The sequence below is a fragment of the Rhinolophus sinicus genome, linkage group LG03 (genome assembly GCF_036562045.2).
Source record: "Rhinolophus sinicus isolate RSC01 linkage group LG03, ASM3656204v1, whole genome shotgun sequence".
In the NCBI taxonomy this organism is placed as follows: domain Eukaryota; kingdom Metazoa; phylum Chordata; class Mammalia; order Chiroptera; family Rhinolophidae; genus Rhinolophus; species Rhinolophus sinicus.
The window spans coordinates 69,331,490-69,348,508 of NC_133753.1; the positions used below are offsets into that span (position 1 = coordinate 69,331,490).

At 45.1% G+C, this 17,019-nt stretch overlaps 1 protein-coding gene across 1 annotated transcript; it reads left to right on the plus strand.

Moving 5' to 3' along the window:
• The first annotated feature begins 9,700 nt into the window (after positions 1 to 9,700).
• Positions 9,701 to 15,059, plus strand: ACTC1 (actin alpha cardiac muscle 1). Its single transcript, XM_074327930.1, has 7 exons — positions 9,701 to 9,841; positions 10,451 to 10,601; positions 11,729 to 12,053; positions 12,720 to 12,881; positions 13,008 to 13,199; positions 13,999 to 14,180; positions 14,729 to 15,059. The coding sequence occupies exons 2-7, from the start codon at positions 10,473 to 10,475 to the stop codon at positions 14,870 to 14,872; spliced, it is 1,134 nt and encodes a 377-aa protein (XP_074184031.1). The 5' UTR covers positions 9,701 to 9,841; positions 10,451 to 10,472; the 3' UTR covers positions 14,873 to 15,059.
• The last annotated feature ends 1,960 nt before the right edge of the window (positions 15,060 to 17,019 follow it).

Consider the following 17,019-nt stretch of genomic DNA (forward strand, 5'->3'; position numbering starts at 1 on the left):
AATAGCATGGCTGGTGAAAAAGATCCTAAAAAACGCTTGGAGAGGCCACATCTTTCTTCAAATATGTGGAGATTATTATATAGAAATCTCCATTGGGTAAGCAAGACAAAAAACATAAAAATGCTGTATTTTAAGCAAGAGGATTTAAAATTAGAGTGTTTTCTTCCTTTCTTGAATTTATTAAATGAATACATGCTCCTGAAAAATATATTCAAACAATACCTACACATAAGGTGAAAAATTTAATAAATCCCTTCCTCCTTTCCCCTCCAACCCTCTCCCCTCCACTAACAGTTTGGCTAGATTTTAGAAACAGCCTTCAGCAGTCAAAAGTTTCTATGTACAGGTGAACGTGAAACTTTTCAGTCCTTGGAGATTTTTGCAAGTAGTCATGGGCGGTGACTTGGGTAAGTGGAGAAGCACTCGCTCTCTGGCTGTGCCATCTTTCATTTCATGGAAACTAAGATGTGGCTACGCTTGAAGACACACACACCTGCATACACACACAGGCACGTACACAATTTGCATTTGAGAAGACCATTTCAGTGGCGCCTTCCGTAGTGTGCTTCTTTCTGACTTTATATAACCTCAGAGTCATCTGAGTACAGCATGTGGTATGTAGTGGCACCGTTAACAAACTGTAATTATTCCAAGAGGGAGCAACATACTTGTGTTTGTGTTTCTCATTAAAATGACAAATGAGTTTGGATAGAAAGCAATTTTGCAAATGTATCACAATATACTAAAGCCTACTAATGATTTCTGCCCTGTTTTTTCTTATTGTTGAATCCTCTCTGTCCCTCAGTAGTCCTGTCTCTCTCTCTAACTCATGGACAAAAGTATACAGCATTGGTATGGGCTCGGGTATAAAGAAACCTATGAATCGGTCAGCTCTTACAGGCTCAGCTCAAAAACCCATAGACTAGGAAGCCTTGCCCAAGTGCCCTAATGAGACGGACTCTGTCCCTTTTGCCAGGCCCCACACCCTCCAGTCTATGTTGAATACCTCTCTTATACTGCTTAGCAGAGATCTTTGTGGTAGATGGTCAGATCTGTGTACAACGAATATCGTGTAAACATTTTCTCGGTGTGCCTGCACTGTCTCACTAATTCTAATATTCCTTACTCTACCTGGCACAGTGCCTCGCCCAGAGAAGGCATCTGATAAATAGCGATTGAACAGAGATAGAATAAACCACATCTTTATTTCAAGGGAACCCCCATTTAGCTGCAAAATTGAATTTTTCCTCTTGTGCATACGAGATCTGACAATTAAGGTCGCGAACTCATCCTAGAAAAAGTGCTACATACCTCATTGCTGAATATCACTATGTCACCTTTGAAGTACTCCCCTTGGGAAGCTGTGCACCAACGCCAATACCTAGTCCACCCTTCAAAGCAATTTTGGAACTCTTTTCTGGAATGGCCATCAGAGCTGTTGTTGTATTACCCCTGATGTCCTGAATGTCATCAAAATGTCTCCCTTTCAATATTTCCTTTATCTTTGGGTAAAGAAAGAAATCATTGGGGGCCAGATCAGGTGAATAGGGAGGGTGTTCCAAAAGAGTGATTTGTTTACTGGCTGAAAATTCCCTCACAGACAGTGCCGTGTGAGCTGGTGCAGTGTCGTGGTGCAAGAGCCATGAATTGTTGGCAAAAAGTTCAGGTCGTTTTCATCTAACTTTTTCATGCAGCCTTTTCAGCACTTCCAAATAGTAAACTTGGTTAACTGTTTGTCCAGTTGGTACAAATTCATAATGAATAATCCCTCTGATATCAAAAAGATTAGCAACATCTTTGCAACAAATTTGCGAACTTAATTGTCAAAACTTGTATCTGCATCTGCACAATAAGCATCACTATTTTGATTTTATTTAGTGAGAAATAATGCCTTTTCAAATCAAAGAGTTTATTCATCAGAAACATTTTTCTAATTGATTTGTAAGTTGAGAGACTAAAGACACGTTTGAGTTTCCACATAGGAGAAAGCCAGAGTGAAATCTCCCGGGAGGAAATTATTTGAAGCCCTTTGTTCAAAATCTGTCACTGAGACCTGGATGTCTTCTTGGTTGATGCTGAGAATTTAAACAATGTCCACAGAGGCTAGGGGTATAAAAGATACTTTGTTGGAAATGACACAATCTCTGACAATTCCGGGCTATGTTTTCCTAGATGCCACATTTTTTGGTAAATGGTGTACTCGTACATAGCAGTCCCAGTGTGGTGACATTCTGAAATGTGTTCTAGACCTTCTACATCCACAAATATCCAAGGAAACGAAGAGCAGCTGTCATTCTTAGGTCGCTGCTGCCCAACACTAACTTTATGGTTTTTCAAACCCTGTCTACGTGATCGTGGCTGAATCAGATGCTTTGGACCGGTGTCCTTGATCTATCCATGACCTTTAGGAAATACAGGAAGTAGGAGCAATAAATCTTTTACTCATGACTGATTCTCTCAGATTCACGTGTTCCAGGTGAGAAAGTAGGCAAGCTTAACATTGAACTTTTCATACTGATCGGAATAAAGTTTAGTTTCCACATAGATCAAAGGGAAATCTGACTATATACAGTTATAAATTATGGAACAATATTGTAGGGTTTGATATTTAGGCCTGAGCTATGGGCACTTCTAGAACACCAGAGCTATTCTAATAAACAAGGCTTTCTGCTTCATGGGATCGTTTCTGCCTTTCTCGTGACCATTTTGGGTCCCACATCGCTGAGGGGGACAAAGGAACATAGTTTACCTAAGGGTTTCCATTGCCCAATGTAAAAGCAAAGCCTCAGCCTTTGTATCAGTGTCAATACGTGTTTCTGATTTATCGTTTTGTTTTCTACTAAGATAGAACTCACGGGAAGGGTGGAAGGGTTTAGGTCTTACTTCTATCACAATTACCCTACTCCTCTCCTCATCCCCACCCACCACCTTGGGCCAGCAGCTTAGTGATCTGACCCTGTGTGGACATCAGAAATGACCAATTATGCCAGGCCAAGGGATCAGCTTCATTTAGGGTTTCAGGGTTCCCTTTCTGCACCCTCAAGAGTAGGTAGAGTGTATGGACTCTCCTGACATTGAACAGAGGTCACAGAGGGAAGATGGCTGTACTCATTGGAAAGAGGAGCTTAGTATGAATCTTTCGTGGCAGTGATAAATATTAAATGATAATATTAAACAGCAACTGGAATCTCTCCCTGAAAAACTGCATATTTAAAAAGAATTTGCGAAAGGGTTCATCCGTAAAGAATGCTCTCAGCTTAGGTCTATCCAGTTCTTGCGGGTATTTCTTTGGTGATGTAACACTTTGTTAGATCCTTTGGGTCACGCTCAAGTTTTTTTTCTGGTCATTTGTCAAGGCCACATCAGAGTTTAATGGCTAATTGTTCTCTCAGTTCTCAGAGGCTGTGTCTTCTCTCTGCAATGCCATAAACACCCAGACCTACTTATTTGTGTGAGTGCCAACTTAGCACTCAAGGAACAGCTTAAAGAAGGTGTTTCAGTTGTTTTTATTTTGGAGGCACAATTTGTTTCCTTCCCCTGGTTGACACAGATGACTGGATTTAGGTGAAGCCTTTATTTTTATTATTTTTTTAATTTATGAAATTAAATTAGTGGCTGTGATGGTAAGATGAACTGGTTATTTGTAGTCCTAACCAAGAGGAGTTTGGAAATACTGATTATAAAAGTGTAAACATGTCTCCTAAAACAACTGCTTTCAGACTCGCCACATAAAGACAAAGCCCTCAGCAATATACTTACATGGTTTAGTTTTGTGTTTTGACAGATCCCTGTTCTTAGACGGCGGTTTTGAAAGAGTTCAACAGCTGAGTTGGAAAATAAAACTTGCCCTCTAAAATATAAAAGTGAGGTATGGATGGTATAATCCCTAGGGCAAAGCCTGCTCCCAGTTTGGCATTCTTTGGGTCCAGCTGTTGACTAGAGATAATTTAGATTATGAGTAAAACCAAGAAATGCTTTTAATGCAAATTCCTTGCATTGCATCTCTCTTTGAAGAACAAGTGGACATTCTTGCAATTACCAGAATAGGAAGCTATTTTTCTTTTCTCCGCCCAGCGGCTCTAAGTAGCTATGGAAGCCAAGGCCTCATGAATTTTATATCACATTTAGTTTTATTTTAGGGAGGTTAAAATATAGGGCTTTAAAAACTCAACCAGACATGTCATTTTCTTTGTGCTTTCCTGTTCAGTGTTTCCTAGTCTACCACCATCAGCACATATTGTTTTTATAATGGGGAAAATGTTAGTTCAGATTGCCAGTTATACTTACCATGATGTTAAGAGGAAAATCAAAATGGTTTGACACTTTAAAAGCAATCAATGGGTGTTGTCATTAAGCAGTGTATGTTTGCTTTGAGATGGAAGAAACCTACAGACATACTCATCTTGGACTCTTGGCTGCCTGTACAGTGACCACTCAAATTCCAATTTCAAATATTCTCCCTATTGTCCCCAAAGTGCATTCTTATCTACCCAGCCATCCATCTATCCATCCTTTGTCTTGTCCCACAAAAGATATATGGCAGCTTACAAAGATAGACAAATGAAAGTTTAAAAATGGAAGAAACAGAAAAATGAAAAAAATAGAGGTGGGTCTGGTAAAATAGATCATAATGATTTGTAATCGTGTTAACAATTGGGCCACATATGTGTGGTTTTCTAGGATTTTTCTTAGCCACTACCCAAAGAAAACTCTGGTTGGTCACTAGATTCAGGATCCACAGGATCAAAACAAAGCAGTTATTAGGCAGAAGTGCTGCTGCTCTTGGTTCTAGAGCCAGACAGCAAATTCTTCCACGAGACTCATGAAGAAGACCGTATCCTTTGATGAACACCTGTGACAACATCCTTGCAGTAGAAGCAGGGGCACCTCTATTTGTGATAAACATGGTATATTTGTTATACAGCCCCTCAGTAGAGGATGGTGACATCATATCAAAGAGCAGTTCTATAAACTGACATCATATTGATAGCAGTTCTGCAGATTCTGTGGCTGGCAGTCAGTCCAGCTTTCTCTGGAAAGTTTTACCTGGACCATGTACAACGTACAAAGTCTCAAGACAGTGCACAGCTCGTAGCAAGTGCTCAATAAGTGCTAGCAATTAGCATTACTGCTGCCATTATTCTGTGTCAGGTGTGTACCTCCTTTTTCATGGGGAGCAGATGGGCTCCACATTATGCCGCGGAGCGAAAGTGGCCAGCAGGAGCAGGTCTGAGCTCAGAGCTCTCACCTCTGAAGCGTGCCCTCTAGCACTTGTGCAAACACTAAGCGTGGCCGGCCTGAGGTTGGCCAATGCCACCTTTGGGCTCTCCAAAGGCTGGCTTGTTCCAGGTAACACCTGAAAAACTGAAACTCCATACATAGAATTACTGCCAGTGTGGGGAGCAAGGCAAGTCTGAGTTCAGCGGGAGACCTTCCAAGCAGAACCCTGTGAGCTTCAGCATTTCATTCTTGAAGGACGAACTACTTTTAAGGAATTAAAAAGGCTTTGGGAATCCTTTGTAATCGATTTCCCGGACTTACACCAGGATAGAAGAGAGTGAGAATTCGGCTTTTAGATCATTAGGCCCAGGTGACTCCAAGACCCAGAAAGATCTCCCTTCTTCCACCCGCTCCCACCTCCCACATCCCAACTGTTGTCCTCCTTTTCTAAATCTTATGAAATGGTTCATCACAGTTGGCCCTATCATGTAAGAAGGCAGGGGCTGCCCGAATCTGCCAAGAACAGAGTCTCTTTGGAGTTGAAATACACTCCCCCTGGGGAAAGCTCTTTGGTGGTTGCATGTAAAACATGGGAAAGCATGTGGCAGAGATTAGGCATGCCTGAGTACTGAATTCTGAGCACCGGGGTGTGTGGGGGCCGGCATTCCTCACACTCACGTCACTTTCTTCTTTTAATGAAAACTGAAACCCAACTCCAGCCAGAGGGCAGTGGGAGTGAACAAATGTGTAGGGGAAGAAAATAGAAATGTTTAGGAAGGCTGTCTCCCCACCTCTGTCTGCTATAGAAAGAGCCCTCCCCCGCCCCTCCCTCCTCGCCCACGGAATGCAGGAGGAGATGGGCCGGTTCATGGGGAGGCATTAAGTGTGGCTCGGTCTGTTTCTGGCTTCTCTGTAAATACTGCGACACCTCGAATGGAGGAACAGCTGAGATAAGTGACTGCTAATCCCCCAGTGCCGGGAGGAGGCCGGGCGCTCCCTTCCACATCCCAGCAGATGGTGGATGAAACAGGCTTCCCTCGAGGCAAGGGCAGGGGGAACTGTCCCACCTTCTGTCCCTTCAGCTTGCCCGGCACGTCTCCGCCACGGCTTGTCCCTGCCCAGAAGGGCCTCGCTGGCCCTGGGGAGCCCTGGGGACACGCCCCGCTTTGCCATCCCGCAGGGATGCTCAAGGTCGGCCAAGCTGGACGCCGGCCAGCACTGGCAGCTTGGCAGCATTCAGCGAAGCTCGGTGGGCCCGGGAGAAACAGCCAGACAGCGCCGCTCAGTTTCTTTCGCTCTATGAATCACCTGGAGAAGGGGGGTGGGGACGTATTTGAAATGCAGATTCACTCTCCCGTGGTGAAACCTGGGAATGTGCGTTTTTATTAGGCAGCGCCGGTAATCTGGCTGCAAGTGATTCTAGGATTCCACTCTGAGGACAGCAGTCCCAGGGGATTGAAGGGCACTGGGGGGGGGGGGGGGGGGTGGAGGAGGTGAGGAAGAGGGCGCAAAGTCGGGCGCCTGGATTTGAATCCTCGCTCTGCCAGTACACACACCGGTCTTTCTCAAACTGCAGGACAGTTTGATTTTGAAATAACTTTAGTCACAGTTCGCATCAAAAAAAGGGAATGGGATCGGTTGCACAATAATGGGAATGAGCGGTACAATGTTCAATGGTTAAGATGATAAATTTTACCTTATGTATAGTTTACTTTTTTTTTAATGTATCCTCCACAGAGGTTAAAGTCATTTTATATACTTAAGTAGGCATGACGAAAGCCCGTCTCAATTTTTAAACTAAATGGATCCCTGAAAAATTGTGTCAAATGAAAATCAGTCGTTGAATCTTGCTTTCCCACTGACATATTTTAAAATATATAAAACGGTGTTCCGAATTTTTAAATATGGAAATGGAACAGTATTACAATGAACTAATATCAAATCATCACAGATCTTTAAAGGGGAAAAAGTGTTATTTCTTAGCATAAATATAATGCATACAAAAGTACATTTTGTTCTAAGTGGAAAATAATGAAAGGGTTTTAAAAAACATTTTAAGGCTGAAGATTGTTTCATGAAACTGGTCTCAATGCTCCACTAACCTCCCCACCCCTCCAGGGCAGATTCACCCGGAGGTGGGTGGGCTGAGTTGTCCTCCTGAGCCAGGGAAGCATTTGCAAAGGATTTAGGTCAATAACCATGGTGTTCAGTGATAAGCTAGACTTTCCAGGAGTTTCCCTTTGCACATATGGCAACGAACGTGGGAATCTGCCATCAGCCACTCCCAAATAGAAACTGTCTTTCACGCAAATGTTCATGAACTTCGGTCCTACTCTACTCTAAACACAATGAAATGATACTCCCTCAGGGATCTCTCTTTTCCTGACTGTCCCAGTGATTCCCTCTTTTCCTTCACATCATGTACTATAACTGTCTCTGACTTTTGTATAATTGCCCTGCAGTCTGAGTCCGGCTCTGTTTTATTTATCACTGTATCCCTATGACTAGCACAGTTCTTGTCCCATAAATATTTGCTGAATCAATAAATAAATGAAGTTGACCCAATTCAAAAGAGAGCAGAGCTACGGCTGCCTCCAAAAGGATCACTATGACTGAATCGTAATAGGTAGAATTTGCTTTGATTTGCTCTGTTTCTTTCACTTGTCACTGATGATTACAATAATTAATAACCCCCGCCAGCAAAGAGTTATTGTGTCCCTTTTCAGAGGGAAAAATGGGGCTCAGGAAAGTGAAGCAACTTGCCCAAGACCAAATGTATAATAAGTGATAGAGGGCGTATTTGAACCCAGGGCTCTGTGGCTGTGACGCCAGATCCATTTCTCCTTTTTCTTGGTTCTGCATCTGCCTGAGCTGAGGCAGCTCTGCTCTTCGCATCCTGTGCCTGGGCGTTTTCACTGTAAAAGGCCAACTGTGCAGCAGGGAGAGATCCCAGCCAGGCCCCTCACCTGGCTCCATTGCCCAACTGCCCCCCCCAGTTTCTTCTCCAGACTAACCCAAACATGGTTGGGGAGCTCAGCAGGGAGGGCCTACATTCTCCAGTCCAGTCAGGACAAGTATCTAATCAACAGGCCTCCTTAGCATATCAATCCAAGACCACTCTACAGATGGATGCCTGTGCCCAGTTTTCTATTTTTAACTGGTGTGTGTGAACGGGAGAAAAAACACAAGCATTAAAAATCAAAGTGCCAGTCAAGAACTGAGAATACAGGGCACCCCAGGGCAAACGAGCCATCTGTGTCCTTCTCACGTCTCTCTGATCCTTTCCTTGCTCCTTGCTTCATGTCATCTTTCCGTTCCTTTCTCCAAAGTCCCAAGATCCTTCCAAATCTATTTCCAAGAAGAAGCTAGTCTCCGTCATTTATACCAATGCTTCTTTAATGTACATACTAATCAACTGGGCCTCTGGCTAAGATACAGATTCTTATTCATTAGCTCCAGGGTGGGGCCCGGGACTCTGCTTTTCTAACTCATTCCAGGTTATAATAATACTGCTAGTTCCTACAATATGTTCATATGGTTGAAGTTGCTGGTATTTTCTTGACAAGAATGTTTGCTCCTACGGGAATGAAGGCCTTTGCCCCCAGTTTATAGCCGTTTATCTATCCACCAGCAAGTGTTCAAGCTACTTTTGGCATTTGTTTCTTCATTCACTTTGGCAGCAGGGGATCATTTTGTGGATTAAAGACCAGAGTCTCAGTTTGAGTGAAACCTTCCAAGCATGGAGGAGAGCGACCTGATATCCAGGCTGGGATAAATCTGACCCCTTCTGTAGCAGGACTTGACCAAGCTCTCACAGAAGCTCTCCTTAGCGTTTCCCCTGGCCAGACCCTGCCTGAGCCACGCATGGGTTGGAGACTAAGGTAGCCGGAGTTAATCTCAGCTTTTGGCCCTAGAGGAGAAAAGCCCAGCTCCCTGAATAAAGTCATCCGGGTTGGTGGGAACTAGACAAGAAAGGTGCCCTGTCCTAGGTGCTCATTTTCTTGGTCACTCAAATGTGCTGCTGTGGTGTCCTTCGGGCCCATGAGGACGACCAGGGCTCTGCTCCTTCAGCTCCCAGTCCTGGAAGATGACAAGCTGCTGTCCTTCCTCTGATGCCCTGCCCCAGCTGTCGGGACCCCTCAGCAGAGGGCAGGGTGCCAAGTCTTCCCGCTTGTATGTGGTGTATTGTCTCTTCGTCTGGCCGGCTGCGGAGAAGCCAGCCACAGCACACCCAGGGAGAACCCCAACCCAGGAAGGGGGAAGGGTGGGCTGGCGTCACTTAGTCTTCCCCTGCCCCCTACCTTTCACCGCCTGCCCCTCCCTAGCTCCCTATTTGGCCATCCCCCTGGTTGCCCCCTCCCCTTCCTTACATGGTCTGAGGCCCCCTTGGCTGATCCTCTTCCCAGCCCTTGGCTCCATGAATGGCCTCGGCGCTCCTTAGTGGTGTGAAGGCGACCAAATAAGGCAAGGTGGCCCGACCGGGCCCCCCACCCCTGCCCCCGGCCGCTCCAACTGACCCCGTCCATCAGCGTGCTATAAAGCAGCGCGCCCGGCGCGGAGCACCCAGCGCCTGCCGCCGCCCGAGCCGAGCCGAGCCGAGCCGAGCCCGACCCCGCGAACGGTGAGTCAACGCCACCGCACCTGCCCCCGCCCTCCCCGCCCGGCACCCGGACCCCGCCGCCCAGCCCGCCCAGAGCCAGTGCCCCGCGCTCCGGCCGCTCCGGCGTTTTTATTTTTTCAAGACCAAACTTTTCGAGTAGGTTCTAACTTCTTTTGTTCTGAGTCGTTACAAGAGAGGGGCGCACGGAAGGGGAGTCGTTCAGTCTCCCGCGGGGTATTGAAGGGTCCCTGATCTCGTGAGCTCTTCCCTCCAGCTGGGGCATGGGCGAGGATGGGGGTGAGGATGGGGCCGAAGTGGGTTCACAGTTTGTGAAAAGGCGAAAATGTAAAGGGCTGGGGACCTGATAAGAGGTGACTGTCCCTCCTTGCACCTGGGGCAGAGGGTGAGCGTCCTGGCCAAGGAGCCTTGCTGGTTCCTCTGTCTTTCTCTGCGCACCCACACCCCCACTCCCCGCCGCTTCCTCCTACCCTCCTTTTTCTGCCGCGGGGGCTAGGGAGGTGGCAGGCGCCTCCCCTCCCCACCCCCTCTGCTCTGACTCCTCCCGGGGCGCGGAGAAGGCCAGCTCCGCAGGCGCTGAGCGTGGGTCTTCCCACTCTCTTCACCCTGCAGATCCCGCTGAAGCTGTGCCAAGATGTGCGACGACGAGGAGACCACCGCCCTGGTGTGCGACAACGGCTCTGGGCTGGTGAAGGCCGGCTTCGCGGGCGATGACGCGCCCCGCGCGGTCTTCCCATCCATCGTGGGCCGCCCGCGCCACCAGGTAAACACGCCTCCCCGCCTGGCCTGCTCTCACGGGGAGCAGCCCCTAGCTCCACTCCAAACCCTTTCCTGCCACCTTTGCAGCCCAGCAATCTAGGAAATGTCTCACCTGCCCCTCCCGTTTCGTACTCTATAGGTCAAAAAAGAAAAGGATGGGTTATCTCAAATCCAAGTCAAGACAAGCAGTTCTCTGTCCACTTGTGCGTTTTCCTGTCCACTTCCAAGACAAAACTCTCCAAGGGTCCAATTCTCTGATATGAAAAGGCAGCAGCTCTCTCCTCCATCTCTGACCTGCATTTTTAGTCCTCAGCGTCTTCTCCTCTATCTTTTGTACACTTCAGTTTTTCCCTTGGCCTCCCTTTTCAGTCCTGTTCAAAACTTATAATAATATGACTTATCTCAACCAACCAGGAGTCAACCCACATTCATCCTTCTTGTTCACAGCCAGCTTACAGGGCTCCCAAAATATGTAATCTAGCTGCTTCCTGGCTGTTGCATTTTTAGAAGCCAGACGTGACAGAGGCAGTAAGTGCCATGGTGATAGTGACATACCACCTTGTTTATTAAGAGAAATGTCACGCTCTCTGGCTTTGCCACATGCCTGGTCAGACAGGCTGCCAGGAAGGAGAGCTGTACTCCTCAGTGCTGGTGAGTGATAGGCCCAGCATAGCTCTGGGCAGGCAGGATTTCACCGGCAGGGTGATAACGGCATGTCAGCCCATCTTTTTATGTTCACTTGATGAATGTCAAAATCTTTTCTTAGGAGAAATACAATGTGTATTAATTCAGTCGTTTCACAACGTAGTCATTTATAGTCTAGTTGACATGGGTGATGAGCTTAATAATTGAATGAAGGCATTATGGTATTTTTAAAATGAAGCGAGGCTGTACTTCAATGAAACATCTTCGTTACCCGCACCCTAGTTATCTTGGTGGGGGTGGGGGGGTGGGGAAAAGGTACTAGATTGATTTTAAGTGATATTTCTAAATTGAGGTAAAATCCTATTGTTTATTACTTCTCTCTGTAAGATGCTCCTTGACTTGGGGAGGTAGATGTAAATGTGTAAGCCATCAGTTATATTCCTGACATGGTGGAACCTTGACCTTTTCATCTTTTCCTTCTTATAGGGCGTCATGGTGGGTATGGGTCAGAAGGATTCCTACGTAGGTGACGAGGCCCAGAGCAAGCGAGGTATCCTGACTCTCAAGTACCCCATTGAGCATGGCATCATCACCAACTGGGATGACATGGAGAAGATCTGGCACCATACCTTCTACAATGAGCTCCGCGTGGCCCCTGAGGAGCACCCTACTCTGCTCACCGAGGCCCCCCTGAACCCCAAGGCCAACCGTGAAAAGATGACCCAAATCATGTTTGAGACCTTCAATGTCCCTGCCATGTATGTGGCCATCCAGGCGGTGCTGTCCCTATATGCTTCTGGCCGTACCACAGGTATGTTTGGGCTCTGGGGACAGTCACCTATTAAACACGTTCCCAAGACATTGATCTTGCTGTGAATCAGTCTCCCCAATTGAAAAAGGAATGATTCCTTCCTTCACACTCCCTGGCAAGGTGTCTGTGCGAAGAGAAAGGTTAACCATAGTACCCAGTTTCAAATCACATTTCTAAAAGCTGAAAGCATGTGATGTCACATGATGAGGCTTCATACAATGTATCAGCCTGGAATGTAGGAGTCATTGGTATGTATTCATAGCATCACAGCCCCCTGGGCAAACATCGCCAAAGAGAACCCACATTCCCTACAGGGTATGAGTCAAAAACGAGAAACGTGTAAGTTACATGCGAAGAAAGGAAAACACACCTGAATGCTTGCATAATGTGCTAATGACCGATAAAAGATCATTTGAAAGTGTCCTGGAGAAATTTTTCTACAATATTCGAAAAGATGAACTGTTGCTGGCTTCAGATTTAGCATCCATTATGCTCATTTTTATTCTTTTTGTGAAAGGGGTCTAATTTTATCTGGACCCATGCCCAATGCTAGTTGATCTTAGCGAAGACTGGAAGTAGGCTTTGACGTGGCTAAAAGCAGTGAGGTCCTCAAAAGCAATGGCGTCCTCGGGGATTTACCTCGTTCTTGTCTATTTCCTCTGACAGGCATTGTTCTGGACTCTGGGGATGGTGTAACTCACAACGTCCCTATCTATGAGGGTTACGCTTTGCCCCACGCTATCATGCGTCTGGATCTAGCTGGTCGGGATCTCACTGACTACCTCATGAAGATCCTCACTGAGCGCGGCTACTCCTTTGTCACCACCGGTGAGTGTGTCTGTCTCATCTGCCACAGCATGTGTCTGCTTTTCCCCTCCACCCGCAGACCTACCTACCTCCTCACAGTTGACTTCACTCTTCAGAGCTTGACTGTGATGCCCTTTATTTCTGTAGCTGAACGTGAAATTGTCCGTGACATTAAAGAGAAGCTGTGCTATGTCGCACTGGATTTTGAGAATGAGATGGCCACGGCTGCTTCTTCCTCCTCCCTGGAGAAGAGCTATGAACTGCCTGATGGCCAAGTCATTACTATCGGCAACGAGCGCTTCCGCTGCCCTGAGACACTCTTCCAGCCCTCCTTCATTGGTGAGTTGCAGGGTCTGGGGCACAGGCACAGTGTTTCCCTGGAAATCTTGGCGTAGAGGGAATCCCAGAGTAAAATCTGTTATAATGAAGAAGGATGAAGGGGGCTCTTGAATTAAAAGAAGCCATAGCTTGGAGTTCCACACAGCTCAGTCTCAGGGCCTGATGGCTGATTAAAGGGATGGCCATGACTGTTCTGTTGCAGTGAAATTATAAAGGATGAGACTGATTTCTTCTCAAAACCAAGGATGAGCTAGAGTAGTAACCCATGTCTGCAGGAAAGGGACGATTACTCGAGTGCCAATTTATTCCAATAAGCTCCACTACCAAGTAGCTGGACTTTCCTTTTAAGTCACTCATTGTTAAATGCAACAATGGTACCCATAGTAATAACTGGGTATTTATCTGTCACCAAACATTTTTCCTAAGGAATGATTTCCAGGAGGAAGCCTGTGAGGATCTTATTTTAGTTCATAGGTAAAAGTTGCATGAATTGAACTGAAAATGTGTCATATCTTTTCCCAATGTATCTCCATACATCTGATGGGTACGGCATGTGTTCCCTCCAAACAGGTGCTAAACACAGTTGTTCATCCCTTGGCAGCCTGTTGTGGGCTGTTAGGACTTTGAAAGACACCTGTTCCACAAATCCCCTGCAGTGTCTCTTATAGAGGAACACATGTTTCAGAGACAAATGGTGACAGCTTACCAACACAGAGGAGTCCTGTTCTCTGCCCTCCACCCCGGCTCCCTGGCCAAAGTGCACGGTGACTTATTTTTTTTTTTTTTTCAATCTTCCTAGGTATGGAATCCGCTGGCATCCATGAAACGACTTATAATAGCATCATGAAGTGTGACATTGATATCCGCAAGGACCTGTATGCCAACAATGTCTTATCTGGAGGTACCACCATGTACCCTGGGATTGCTGATCGCATGCAAAAGGAAATCACTGCCCTGGCTCCCAGCACCATGAAGATCAAGGTAAAGAACTAATGTACATGGGGAGGGGGGCAGGGCACGTCTTGGTATTCCAAGCAGAACTGCGTTCCTAACTCCTTTCCCCTCACACTTAGCTTCCTGTCCCCTAAAAACTGTACCTTTTAGCTTCTCTAGCACTTTTTCTAGCACATTTTCTGATTTTTCTAGCACTTTTCCCAAGACTTTAAAAATGCTTTCAAGTGGTGGGTAAAAATAAATCTTTGCAGAAAAAAATAACCTCAATCTTTCAACACATCTTAAAAGTCCCCAACTTTTGGGCTAGCCCCCACCATGTATTTAGCTTGTTGCCACATAATACTTGAGTTCAGAGAAGTGGGGAATTCTATTTTGTGGAGTCTTTGATAACAGAAATAATGAAATAGAGGAAAGTGCATACAACCTGACTCAGCTGTATAAATTTATGGTATGAAGTAGCTTACATTACAGTGAATTAATATTTGATGTATTTTCTGTGAATCTACCCAAGATGTGGCTTGCTCTGTTGCTGGGAATTTCAGATTTCACTGGGAATTTTTGTTTTCTTTCCACAGATTATTGCTCCTCCTGAGCGTAAGTACTCCGTCTGGATTGGGGGCTCCATCCTGGCCTCCCTGTCCACCTTCCAGCAAATGTGGATCAGCAAGCAAGAGTATGATGAGGCAGGCCCATCCATCGTCCACCGCAAATGCTTCTAAGGTGCCTTCTCTCTTAGTCTACCTTACATTCAAGATGACAGTATTATGCTTCTTGGAGTCTTCCAATCCACCCTCCCTCATCTCTCATCAATCATTGTACAGTTTGTTTACACACGTGCAATTTATTTGTGCTTCTAATATTTATTGCTTTATAAATAAACCAGACCAGGACTTGCAACCTACAAAAGACTCTCATTTCCTTTTGGGTGAGGCATGGGGTGGGGCCAATGTTCGCTTATTTCAGTCTGTGAACTCCTAGATCGGTGGCTTGGACCCAGGTGCATTGTAATATTACAGCCCCACAAAGTTCATCAAAAGCATTAGTGTGACATTTGGCTGGGAGTGATGGTACTAAATTTTGATTTTGAACTTTGGTCCAGAATCGTGGATCTATTTCTTATCTGAAAAGGAGATCAAGTTTTGTTTCACATAAGCAAGAAATGGAATCAGATAAAACAATTCTCTAATTAGTGGATATGAATATTAAAAATTGTCATTTTAGCATATGTTGCAGTTGCTTTTGTAACTGCAGAAACCACATTTATGTCTGTAGTGAGAAATTCAAAGATTATTTTAAATAGATTAAATTCTCATTTCTCGGACTCTTCAGTTGCCTTCCTGAGGACTACGTGTGTTCACAGTGAGACCCTGAGGCCAGCTGACAGTGAAGTCTGGTCATATCCCATTCCAAATGCCCTGAACAACTTGAGACCACTGTGCAGGTTCAAAACAAACCTGAGGAAACAGGCACGAGGTACTTCTGCCTAATGAGTGTCTAGCTTGTGGGACAAGGTCTTCAGTCTCTTCACTTCTTGGAAATCTTGGGATCTTGGGTTGAGTGGAGTGAAGGCCATGAAGTCCTGAGGGAGGAAGGGGACTGGAAAGCCTCAGTATTCCTTTTACTCCATGTTGGGCTCTCTGCAAAGTATGATGGGTGGAGTCCTGATGGCAGCACCCAAAAGAATCAGTTATGCTCGGTCCTTGAGCAGCTCACATACACTACATAAACCCCCAATGTGTGTGGTTTATAGGCTTCAAGGAGACAGACATCGGTCTGGGTCTTGAATGGTTAAGAACTAGAGAGGTGAGGAGCAGGGAGGAAATCACAGCAGAACGAAATAGGCAGAAGCCAGTATACAAGGACAGGACAGATTGGTGGTTGCCTACAGATTTTAGGTAATCAGTTTGGAAAGGTAGATTTCAACCTCACTGCAGAAGCTTTCAAATTAATTGTTCATGAACTCTTATAGTATTTGGATGGACTTAATTAAACTTTTATTTATTGCTGAGAGAATCAAGACACAGAGACATTAAGCAACTGCTGCAATGTTAAACAGCTTATTGGTGGGATACCCCAGATAGGAAACCAGATTTTCTGACATCTAATTTAAAGGTGCTTCTAAAACCATCCTTAGTCATAAAAGTTTAGTTTCAAACTTTAGTCAAAGTTTAAAACTAAACTTATAAACATATAGACATAAAACTTTAGTCATAGTATATCAAGAGTAACCCCATACTATCACTTACCCTTGGGAGTCTGGGTTCAAAATTTGGAGTGTTTTAGGCTCATGAGAATCTTTAATAAGTTGTCATTGTCATCATTCAAGATTGTAATCATGTCTTTTAAAAAATGTTTTATTAAAAAATATAGCTAACATACATTATGTCAGTTTCAGGTGTACACAATAGTTGTTCCACATTTATATAACTAAAGAAGTGATCGACATAAGTCCAGCAACCATCTGACACCATAACACGCTATCAAAATATTGCTGAGTATATTCCCCATGCTGTACATCACATCCCCATGACTATTTTATATTTGAACCTTTTATTCCCCTTCACCTCCCCTTTTCTAAGTTTTTCAATTACGGTTAACATTCAATATTATTTTGTGTTAATTTCAGGTGTATAGCATAATGGTTAGACATTTGTATAATTTAAGAAGTAATCACCCTGACTGGTCTAGTACCCATCTGGCACTATACATAGTCATTACCATATAATTAACTGTATTCCCTATGCTTTACTTTACATTCTCATGACTGTTTTGTAATTACCAATTTGTACTACTTCTTAATGCCTTTACCTTTTTCTCTGTCCCCTAACCCTCCTCCCATCTATCACTCCAGTAAATTTAGTACCCA